The 12,374-nt window shown below is 38.7% G+C and overlaps 1 protein-coding gene across 1 annotated transcript in view; it reads right to left on the reverse strand.

Moving 5' to 3' along the window:
• The window catches only part of ARID2 (AT rich interactive domain 2 (ARID, RFX-like)), a 110,782-nt gene that overhangs the window by 25,599 nt on the left and 72,809 nt on the right, over window positions 1-12,374 (reverse strand). The window contains exons 7-15 of the mRNA XM_009327599.1: window positions 10,778-10,844; window positions 10,443-10,693; window positions 9,218-9,314; window positions 8,929-9,138; window positions 8,358-8,525; window positions 6,993-7,068; window positions 2,684-2,818; window positions 2,020-2,219; window positions 1-1,665 (exon numbers count right to left, since the gene is read on the reverse strand). The exon at window positions 1-1,665 is cut by the window's left edge and continues 1,214 nt beyond it. Of these exons, the coding sequence (XP_009325874.1) occupies window positions 1-1,665; window positions 2,020-2,219; window positions 2,684-2,818; window positions 6,993-7,068; window positions 8,358-8,525; window positions 8,929-9,138; window positions 9,218-9,314; window positions 10,443-10,693; window positions 10,778-10,844 (2,869 nt within the window). The remainder of the gene's footprint in view (window positions 1,666-2,019; window positions 2,220-2,683; window positions 2,819-6,992; window positions 7,069-8,357; window positions 8,526-8,928; window positions 9,139-9,217; window positions 9,315-10,442; window positions 10,694-10,777; window positions 10,845-12,374) is intronic.

The following is a 12,374-nucleotide window of genomic DNA, read 5'->3' on the forward strand; positions in this document are numbered from 1 at the left end:
AAGTTGCATTTCCCTGACTCACAGTTGCAGTAGCAAAACTCGTATTTGGCACAACTGTTATCGTAACCTGGTTGCCAGTAGTCCCTTGGAAAATAGTTGCTGGGCTGTTTGAGATCAACTGGCCTGGCAATATCTGTAAATTAGAAATGGGTACTGTTTGCACTGCCCCTTGGGGCTGGATTGCACCCGGGACCAGCTGAACATTTTGCTGTCCAACTAGCAGCTGCTGAGCTGGAGACTGTCCTTGAACTCCAAAACCTGGTGCCTGGTTATTGGCCATCTGATAAACCACCTGAGGGCTAGGAGCTCTTGCATTGTTAGGTGGAGGAATCTGTGGAGCTGGGAGTATAAGCTTCCCCCCTGGAGTTGAGGGGCCTCTTTTCGGAAGAAGCAGTTGTTTTATCAGACTAGACTCACCAGAGTTAGGCTGGCCAACTCCTGTATTAGCTTGTTGTGACTGAACTTGCATTTGTATCGGTTGTTGTACCTGTACCTGCTGCTGCGATGATGCTGGTGAATGTTGCTGCTGCTGCTGCCTCTTTACAGAAAGCATCTGGCTGACAGTGGGAGGGGGTCCTTGTGACTGAGGAGTGGTAGATGAAGATGACATAACTGTAGGGACTTGATTATTTGTAACCGGACCTGGGGATGGTGAAGAAGATGGAGTAATGCTTGGCTGTCCAGTCAACTGGACAGTTTGACCAGGGGGAATAGAAGCTGGATTAGCAAGCACTATTTGATGAATGGCTGGTGCATACGTTTGACCTTGCTGAGCTGGCTGGCTTACAATCACTACACTCTGCTGGGATGGTGGTGGAGGCTGCTGCTGTGGCTGCATCGGCTGCTGTACCACAGCAGGTGGAACCTGCTGAGATGGCAGAGGCTTTGGTGCAATATTCTGAAACCCTACCCTAGATGTTGGTGGGTTTTGGACACCTGCAATTGTAACCACCTGCCCAGCCGCTACTTGGAAATTTTGAACTGTGGTGGCAGAAACAATGTTAGATGCAGAGGTTGTGACGTACTGCTGTGGTGCTATGATGACTGTATCTTGTTGCTGGTTGCCAGCAGAGGACTGCTGAGATGATGTCTGCCCAGGTTGTGATGATGTGCTGATTAGCTGTTGACCCTGTGAAACTGCTGAACTGCATGCTGGTATGTTTTGTACTCTGCCAAATATATGACCCTGAGGTACAGCTTGCTGAATTACCGTAACAGGAGTGCCTGAAGGTATCTGTCCTGGCACCACTGCATGCAGTGGAGACTGTTGTTGAATTACAGGTTGGTGGTGAAGCAACGTCTGAGAACTAACAACAGTAACAGACGGCTGTGGTCCTGTAGTGCTGTGATTTTGATTAGAAGCTTGCGGTGCTCCTCCTACAGCAATAGTAACAGGAACTGCAGACTGGGGCACAGAGCTCTGTATTACTGTGGCCTTCACTACTTCACAGGATATTGGACCTTTATTCTGTATAACAGTCACTGGAGCATTTTGTTGCTGCTGTGTATGAACAGAAGGGTTTTGTGGAATTCTAGAAACAGTCTGTGCCACAGTATGAACACCTTGAATTGGAAAAGACATCTGTGTTGCTGTCAAAGTTGAAGACTGGTTAATAGGGGTCCTCTGATAGTGATTTCCTACGCTTGGTAGCCCATGCGGGATTCCTGTTGAAATAAACACAGTAAAAGTTGGGAAGCAAAAATTATTTCAAACCACATTAACATAACAAATTCTTAAAAATCCAAGCCTTGAACTTGTAATTCTATACTTTCTCTTCTCAGCTATACTGCATCTGAATTAATGATGCAGCAACAATGGCTTGACAAGTGCATGGGTTACACGTCAAATACCAGAATAGCATGCAAGTACATACTGCAATACTATTCCTAACATTATTGAATAAATCAAAACATGTGGCCCCAACTTCCAACACTTTCAAACTATTTTCAAAATCTTTTGTTTTCTATTGTCATTTCAGAATCAATGCAAACTACTTGATATTTAATTAATTTAAAAACCTGCTGGCGAAGGAGACGAAGACACATCAGGAATTGAATCAACCCGGACAACTGGGGTAGACGAAGTTGGTTGCTGCTGATAGTACATCTGAATGGGAAGTGGTATAGCTCTCCTTTTCACTCCTACCACATGTATGTGTGCTTGACCATTGTTACCTGGATCTTCTACTCTCTTCACTGTATGATTTGGAAAGACAGTTCTGCCAAAACCAACATAAATCTATGTTAATAAACACAGTAACTCAATCCTCTTACAATGCTTTTGTTTTAACTAACTGCTCTTGTGTGCAGAGTAACTGCACTAATGCCTGCATCTTTGCAATACAGCAGGATTCCCCAATAGCATCTGAGTATTCATCATTGAGGACTAACAGGTCCACCAGATGGTTGGCCAAGATCTCATACAAGCTAAGTGGAAACCACAATACCTCCAAAAAATACTTTGAAAAGAATTAAAAGGACTATAAGCAGAGAAGGAACACTATCAAAGATCCTGAAATAGAATGAAATAAACTTAACTCTAAATGTTTTTTTCAATTAAAATTCCAAAACTGGATGTTTCAAACTCAACTCGGTAGATCTTTTCTCAAAGAAATCTAAAGCTACAGGTTAGCATTGAGCACATACAATTGCTTCTTCATTGTTGCATGAATTTTTGTCTTACCGCAGACATTTATAAAATCCAGTTGATGTCAGGATTCCACCTCGAGCTAATTTACTACACGTAGAGAGGTATTCAGAGTACATTTCTGCTCGAGAGACTGAGCAATCAAGATTCACCTCAAAATGTGCATTCAACCTGAGGATGAAAAAATAAACTATGAAGCGAAATATAGAGAGAGTACTTTTAAAAGGGTTGTTAAAACACTTCTGCCTGCGTCACAGAGACTTTTGAGACCTGATAACAACACGGAAAGCAGCATTTTAGTATACTGTCTTATCAAATGTCTGTTCCATACTTTCTCCTTCCCACTGCTTATGATTCAACACATAGGACCCCTAACGTGCAGTCAGTTTCACACACAACATCTTATTTACATATGTAATATGCAAAATAGTCTCTACCTATGCCTTTTTTATTGTATATTCAGAAGCAAAACCAAAAAAAGAATGCATTGTTTGGTGACGTCTCCTCCCCGCAGCTCTATTCTTATTTCTTCATGATTCTACTTTAGCAAAAGATTAACTGAATGCTAGCTAACTCTTCACCAGAAACTTCTATCAAAAGTCAACATACGTATCAAAACCAAGATTTTGTTAACTGATCTGCTAATGCAGTCTTACTTTAAAATACAAGTAAAACCAGACATAGAATAACAATCTCAACCCTGTCATTCTGATAGAGGTGGGAAGGCAGGAGAGAGGGGACTGGGATTCAAACACACACAATCTCATTCCTGGAGTCCCACACTACATAGACATCAACAAAATCCTTGAACAACCTGTTCTGCCTAACATTCAATTTCCAAGGAGAGAAAGTATTTTTATCTCCTACAGACTCTTCCACAAGCACACAGACCATCCAACCCCCAATCAGGAAGCTGAGAGAGAAGGAAACACTTTCTACCAGTTTATTTCTTTCAGATCCATTATTCCAACGCAGAGACATGGGAACGGTTCATCCCCAGCAGCAAATGGAGGTAAGTAACAACTCTCACAAAATGCTCAAATATCAGTACCAGAATATAGGCTCAGACAGAATAAAAATATTTTTTAAATTGTCAGCATTTACTATACAGTGCTAACTCTTCGGAAAACTACACTGCATTCTCCTTTGTAGAGTCCTACACTCCCAATACAATTGGATGCTTCAAAAGAGAAAAAGCAAATGATGACGTTCTTTGAATTGTGTTCTCTCATAACCAGTAAAGAGTAAGAATAATGCCAGTTCTCCTGCAGTTGAGTTACAATTTTATTATTACAAAAACTGAGATCACACTGTATAACAGAAAGTCTAGGTATTAATTAAATTTGGCATATCAGCCAAATGACTGTCCAGTTGGGTATGTCATATTAGGCTGACACACCATCACTGATACCAGTGAACTGAGGATATTCAAGACTTAAAACAGTGAAATGGGATCTGTGATTAGCACTTCACTGTCACATGCACTAACCTTACAAGGACTCCTACTCGGGCTCAGCTGGCTAATAATATATCCAGGAAGGTCAGTTTAAATACCTTGTCGTTCTGTTGCTTCCAAGAGATAGTAACTTTTCTACATTCTACTGTTATGATTTACTCGTTTTCCCATTTCTCTCAATAGGAAACAATGACTAAAACATACCATGAAAATTTACATGAATATAAGACACTCCATGTTAGCATTGATTAAAATGCTTGGAAGAGGCTACTCCTCTGCTCTCAATTTGCCCTTTTTTTTTTTTTTTGGCAGCACAGTTATTATTTAAGGAGAATTTTCAGGACTAGATGTTAATTTTTATTTTTCACTAGCTATATCTACCTAAGACTAACTGGAAGAAAATCAAGTACAAAATAATAGTACTCAACACTGACAGCTGCAGAAGCACACAGAATCAGAAACAAAGCAGACATTCCAAATCTTCCTGACATAATGCTCTATGGTTTGCTTCATTATTTTCTGTCATTTGATGGTATCGCACAGTTGCAGCATGATACCTACCTATGCTTATTTTAACAGTCAAAACTTCTATTTTACATTTTATACAGAGTGCAAAATTCACCTTGCCTACAACTTTACTACTGAAAGCTACATGTCTAGTGCTCTCTATAGTCAATAGAGAGAAGGTGGCACCAGAAGGCAATTTGTAATCTCATCAGAAACTAGGCAGGTGAAGGCAATTCATTTTACTATTGGGGGAATCTCCCACTCCATTAATTAAGAAGGCAGCCTACAAAATTAGCTTTGGCTAGAGACCAACTTGCAGATCACTAAATTGAGCTGTAGTGATTCCAACTCCAGGTATCCCTCTTTAAACGTCTAAATCATAGAATCATAGAATCATTAGGGTTGGAAAAGACCTCTAAGATCATTGAGTCCAGCCGTCAACCCAACACCAAATGTGAAATTTCTCAGTCTTTCAGCAGCGCACATTAATAATACTTTGCAGTGTGCAAACAGAAGCATGGGAATATCAGTTGACCAACAAGAATCTGCAACATTTCCCCCATACAATCAAAGTTTTGCTGGAAGTATAAGTAAAACTAAATCATGACCTAAAGCACTGAGCTTTGACAAATTCAACCCACTTTATCTTGAAGGCTGCTGTCTGATCAGTAAGACAACTGATGAACACGTGAAAAAACTGGCTGGGCCCAGAGCGTTGTGGTGAATGGAGTTAAATCCAGTTGGCGGCTGGTCACGAGCGGTGTTCCCCGAGGCTCAGTTTTGGGGCCGGGCTTGTTCAATATCTTTATCAATGATCTGGACGAAGGGATCGAGTGCACCCTCAGTAAGTTTGCAGATGACGCCAAGTTGGGCGGCAGTGTTGATCTGCTGGAGGGTAGGAAGGCTCTGCAGAAGGACCTGGACAGGCTGGATCGATGGGCCCAGGCCAACTGTATGAGATTCAACAAGGCCAAGTGCCGGGTCCTGCACTTCGGCCACAACAACCCCATGCAGCGCTACAGGCTTGGGGAAGAGTCGCTGGAAAGCTGCCTGGAGGAAAAGGACCTGGGGGTGCTGGCTGACAGCCGGCTGAACATGAGCCGGCAGTGTGCCCAGGCAGCCAAGAAGGCCAATGGCATCCTGGCCTGTATCAGAAATAGTGTGGCCAGCAGGAGGAGGGAAGTGATGGTGCCCCTGTACTTGGCCCTGGTGAGGCCGCACCTTGAATACTGTGTTCAGTTTTGGGCCCCTCACTACAAGAAGGACATCGAGGTGCTGGAGCATGTCCAGAGAAGGGCAACGAGGCTGGTGAAGGGTCTGGAGAACAAGTCTCATGAGGAGCAGCTGAGGGAACTGGGGTTGTTTAGCCTGGAGAAAAGGAGACTGAGGGGAGACCTCATTGCTCTCTACAACTACCTGAAAGGAGGCTGTAGCGAGGTGGGTGTCGGTCTCTTCTCCCAAGTGACAAGCAATAGGACGAGAGGAAATGGCCTCAAGTTGCACCAAGGGAGGTTTAGATTGGATGTGAGGAAAAATGTCTTTACTGAAAGAGTGGTTAAACATTGGAACAGGCTGCCCAGGGAAGTGGTTGAGTCACCATCCCTGGAGGTATTTAAAAGACGTGTAGATGAGCCGCTTAGGGACATGGATTAGTGGTCATGGTGGTGGTGGGTTGACAGTTGGACTCGATCTTAGACGTCTCTTCCAACCTTAATGATTCTGTGATTCTATGAACATAGAAGTTGTAGAGCAGCAGAGGTGGAAAGGTCCAATCAGGAACCAACTGATACAAATATTCAGAATGTGAGCAGATCTACATAAGTCAAATAGTTCAGAAAGATCACCCTCAGTCCACAGAGGAACCACAGGTGGAATAGTTTTTCCTCTAAATATCTGACAAGAAGAAATTGAAAGCAAGAGAATTTGGATGGAAAAGGCTTTGATCTTCCTTAACTTGCTTGAGGTTCAATGATCACGTGAGAGTTCTGCAGGGCCTAGCTTCATAATTTGATAGTTACTTTTATATTGGTGCAGTAATACAGCAACACATTACCAGATGAAAACACTCAAACAGATAACACCGCTTGACAATTTAAAAAATAAATAAAATCAAGATCAGAGTTAAAAATCAAATTAAATTCTATTCTAAGAGAGAAAACAACTAATTTCAAGTATCAACTGTCAAAGAGTGAATATTCTGGTTGAGCTTTTTCTTTCATACTTCTTCAAAGGAATGACAGAATGGTTTTGCTTTATACTTTCCAGAAAAATAAGTCTAATAGTAAATAGAAGCAAGCTAGAAAATTCTGTGACACACGAATACAGGCATTTTTCTTTGTTCTTCTTCTTCATTGAAGTATTTGAATAGAACTATACACTTACCACTGACATGCAAATTTCTCGCTGTCTATTTCTACTATTCCCGGTGGTGGAGCAACATGTGGTGCTGTCCTAGAGGCTGTGGAGAATGAGGGGAAGGAAAAAAAAAAACTTGCTGAAATGATTTTTGTTCTCCTGAATGAAGACTTCAACTCTATGACTTTCACTGGTACAGTTTCTCCTGTGTTTGTAAGCAAGGATGTATCCAGCTAAGGCAAGTCACAAAGGTGTGCTAAGCAGACTACAGATCTGCACCACAATTTACCAAAGTGAAGCAGGGCATGCCAAGGCCAGAGCCACTACTGAAGTGCAATGATGATGTAAGCACTTAGTGAATGCCAGCTTCCAGATTCACGATCATGATCCATGATCTCAGTACTTTAGGGTACTGAACATGATTTAAGAGTGGCACAATACTCCACCAGAACAAGCACAAATACACAGCAATTATTTTTCCAATTCCTAAGTGGAAGCAAATACAATGTAAAGAATTTTGTTGTGATGTCACACCAATTCCTTCTATTCACTCTTGTTCATCCCCCTAGTCACATTCTTTTCCAGTCACTTTCACTGTGGTATCTGCACCCACTCCAGAAACAGTACACTTAGACATGCAAGCCAGTGTCTGTCATAATGGTTCTTTCTCCATTTTTTCCCCAGAACAAATAGCTATGTTCCATCTTGTGTGCACTTGTGGTATACCGCTATGTGCTTTTATTAGTAAAGACAGAATGAGGTACATATGCTACTCCCCCTGACCCATAATAGTTAGCTGTGCCATTAACTTCCTAAGTGCCAGTATTTAATCCCAAAACAAAAATGCAAAAATTAATCATAATTACGATTTAATTTACAATTTAGAAAACACTTTTCAAGCTTTAAACACTAGTTAAAATTTCATTCACATCACAATAAGCTGTTTAGCAGCTTCAATAAAGGCATGATTTTGTGTGTCTATCTCATCTCTGCAATTCTATCAAATACTATATGTTACTGACCCATAATATTCTGTGTAAAACACAATATAAAATGGACCTCTAATTCTCTGCAAATCATGGGAACAATCTAGAATGGATACTTTTTCTTTCCACTGAACAAGTTAAAATAAGGAGTGTACATAACTTTCAGTAAATTTTCAGATTAGCAACTGAAAAATATTAAGATTCTTTTAAAGTTTGTTTCACAACAGTTTTGGCTAACATAGCTTTATATTTGCTTTGTGAACAAGTGTCTGAAAAAGATACCGTATGTTATGCATAATGCTATACTTACTTATGTAAATTAATCAGAAACCTACAGAAGATAAAAATCATACATGCCAGATAGAAAATTTTGTAGAAGAGTATGCTCTCTTGCAGTGATACTAACCTGGGACACCTGTTGCATGGGCCTGTGAAGAACCATGATCCATTACTTGTGGTCTGACATCAGGTACTCCTTGCTGGCTAGCGCACTGATGTTCAATGAGTTTTACAGCAGTAAGTGCATCAGGTCCAAACATCTGGATGTCCATAGAAACCAGACATACTAATGTATCTAAAGTATTAAATGTAAAACCGACAATGACATTAGGACAAGACAAATGAATGCTGCCAGGACATATTGATTTGCTGTAAAATTGCCGTGTGTTGAAAGAAAACAAGCCTCTGCATGCTTCTGTAGATTTTTTTTTTTTTAACGCACTTCCTTCATGCCATTAAAAAAAAAAAAAATCAAAAAACCAAAAACCTACTTCAAAAGTTTTAGCTTCCCTCATTATTAGCATCATCAATTTCTTGAGGACCCAGAGATGAAATTTTCGTAAAACTTCCTATTCTAATATCCATCCCTAAGCTGCACACACACATAATCAAGCCACATTTTTAACCACTGAACACGACATATTCTTAAGTCTTTTTTCCTACATAAGTGAGCGTAATAGATTTTGCTTCTCCCTTACCTATGCTCTTCTCTACTTTAGCAATCTTTGAGCAGGCCACTTCTCCCATTTCTGTGAGCATGTACAGCACCTCAAGTGCCGAGATTACAAGCAGCACATCTGGTAGCGTGAGATGACATATGATCTCTTTATAGGATTCTTGATCCACATACTCACAAATTAAGACACCATTATCTTCAGCCTTACAAAGATTTGCCAAGATTTCCATGCCTGAAGAACAAATACAAAATAGTTTTAAACAGCAATAATTACAATTCTAATATAACAATAGAATAGCTAGAGATCTTACCTCTCATCTTTAAAAATCTATCCCTTGACATGAGGCATTTTGTAACAGTGTGAAACATTAGATGAGTAGTTTTGAAATCAACAGGATCCAAGAGAAGCTGATGAGAAAGGAAAAAAAAATATCTATGACTAACACTATCCATATAGTGCTAATGGCTCAAATCCTTAAATTTGCATATCAAAATATAGGATTCAAAAGTGTTTAAATGACGTTTGTGTTGACAAAAACAGAAACCTGTGAGCTTTTTATTGTAGCTAGCATTTTGAGCCCCCTCCTCCTTTTCTGCTCTGAAGTAGCAGCCTAATTTACACTTTCCAGTGCTCAGAATAAGGAAAACAACTTTATTCCCAGTCAGTCAACAGTATACACAAATATATTTTAACATCCAACAAAGAACAGAACTTGATAAATGACAAACATTTCTTCCCAAATGCTGTCACAATCGTTCATCCTGTTTCTATCTACTTCTCAATCAGAGCTCTCAGACATTATAATATGTAACATTCTCTCTTATTCAAGACAAGTTGGATACATGGTAAATGAAAACACCATCTTTTTTTCAATATTCAGCAGTGGATCAATACTTCAAGTCTCATTCTCTGATACCTACCCATTTAACTTATCTGTTATATTTTAAAATGTAAGGGATATCGGAACATATCTACCTATAAAATCTGTATAATTTATCTGCACAATATGACATACTGAAATAGTGTATTTTATTACGTTCAAACCTCTTTGAAAAGAAAAGGATGCCTCACGTGATTCAGGCAGTACACCCAGTGGCATATGAGTAGCTTACTGGTGCCCACTACACATGGCATAAAACCCTCTACCACCCCCTTCCTCAAATGTACTATTTTGAAATTATGACTAAAGATTATAATTATAAAGTAAAGAAGCTAGTGTACAGTCTGCAGAAATTAACTGAATTCCTTTCTTCTTTCTAAGAAACTAAACTAAAAATTATGCACTACGAATATCTTGTATCTCCCTATACAATCAGTCTTCTCCATGTGATTCTATTTAAGCAAACCAACACATACAGTGTGTATTTTTGGTTTGGCCCTGAATACTTGTTTTCAAATTGCTATTTACAAATTCAGAGAATAATTTGTTTCCTGCTTCATCCAACGATCAAGGAAAAAAGTAATTAATTTAATTAACACTAAAGTAATGCTTTTATCAAATTATATTTTAATTGTTCTGTTTTGAAGCACATTACCTCTGCTGCAATATTTCCCAGTGTGTCAAGCCCCAACTGCCGTAGAGAAATAAAATGACTATGAGCAGAGAGTAGCAGGAACCGAAGACAAGTACGATTAGCTGCCAAAAGTTTAACATTTCCCTCTTCAAAAGAAAGATTACGTAAAATCACTGCGATCTGAAGTACCCGCTGCCCTTCAATATCATTAATGCCCAATTTGCGAGGTGGATGAAATAAGGATTCCCAAATCCATTCTTCCGATGGAATATCTACAAAGTAAATAAAGAAGTTTTAGCCCTTCTTTTGCTATATTTACCAAGATGTATGTATAAAGATTAGTCAAGATGTCTCACCTTGAGATTTGCTTCTGTCAGAAATTAGGTCACGAACTTCAATATCCTCAACAATATCCTTCCAAAACTGAAGAAAGAATTAAAAATACACTTAATTTCTAGGGGATGATATTTCTTTAAATATTATTTTTATTTCTATTATTTTAAAATATTGAAAAAATATGAAAAGGATTGTTCTTTAAAAATTTCATAGTACTTTGATTCATCTAATTGTAAAAATATTTTTCACTTATGGGATGATATGCAAGATGTTCGGTACTTTACATTAAGAAACTCTTTCTCTCAAGCACCAGAAGTACACATTCATGATCAACCAACACTACAACAGAAGTACTTTGCTGAAGCACATATTGAAACTATATGGACAGTTCTCCACAAACAATTAGAAATACAGCAATTACAAAGTGCAAAAAAAGCAGAGTTCATCCTCCTTCACCTCCTACAAACAGTGAACTCCTAAAGCAGAAGGTGGCGACTCCTCTCAGTTTCAGTAGATTTTAGCTCCTGCTAGAAGTACAACGGTCAGATTTCTACCTGGAGAGACTTTTTATAGCTTCTGCTATGTTTTCCACATCATCATAGATGAATGAAAAGAGAGAAGCCACAACCACCATCACCAAAAACCTTTATAAATATATGCAAAACAGAATGCTTCAGCAAACTGGAATTCAAATTACTTTACAAATATATGGTCTGATCTGTAAATGGCTGTTATGTTGCTAGTCCTGTTGAAATTCAAGAATTAATCAAGGGATTACGTTTTACAGGCTAATAAAAATACACATTGTGATGTATATTTTTATACAAATATATAGTGATATATATACATCCTAATGTGTATATTATAATAAAAATATAAACATTCCTTTGACTAATAAAAATTTATACATTCCTTTGACTAACTAATGAAATACAGCTCTTCTTTTGGCTATGATCACAGAATAAAACCACAAATAAATCTGGATAAAAAGGGAAGGATGGAAAGTACAACCAGCTGAACAGCAGGAGAAGTTTTGCTATGCAAATGTAATTACTAAATTACAGCATTCATACCATGCTTGACACTATTATTTTCTTGGAAAAATAGAATACTACAGATTTTCTAAATTGGAAGGAAAAGAATTTTATTTTCCACTGCAATGCTGCTAAATGACATCCAAGTGCTGTTTAGTAAAGAGGATTACTTGCACAGAAAAGATTACCTCGTTTTAGCAAAGGCAAGAACAGCCAGATAAAAGTCTAACTTCTTACTGTTTGTGACAAACAGATTTTTCTAATTAATACTGAGGCTATCATCAAGAACCACAGAAAACCAAGGCATGCAGGTAAAATCTGTGGCATGTACTTCATTTTGAGCTGCGTTTACTTTTAGAGAAGGAGACTATTTAAAGAAGAGGCTTCAGTCATTATTTTAAAAAGCACACAGAAGTATATTGTCTGGAAATTTACTAGTCAGTACTCACTTTCCTTTAGGACATTTCCTTTTGGAAAAGCAATGAAGACAGTAAGCCTTCACATTTCACTGCTACTTAGAAGAAAAACCTCAGAAGCTTTTAAAGATTAGTTGTTTAATCAGTTAAGGATTTTTTTAAAAAGT

Source organism: Pygoscelis adeliae, unplaced genomic scaffold, assembly GCF_000699105.1.
Source record: "Pygoscelis adeliae isolate BGI_AS28 unplaced genomic scaffold, ASM69910v1 Scaffold113, whole genome shotgun sequence".
Classification (NCBI taxonomy): Eukaryota; Metazoa; Chordata; class Aves; order Sphenisciformes; family Spheniscidae; genus Pygoscelis; species Pygoscelis adeliae.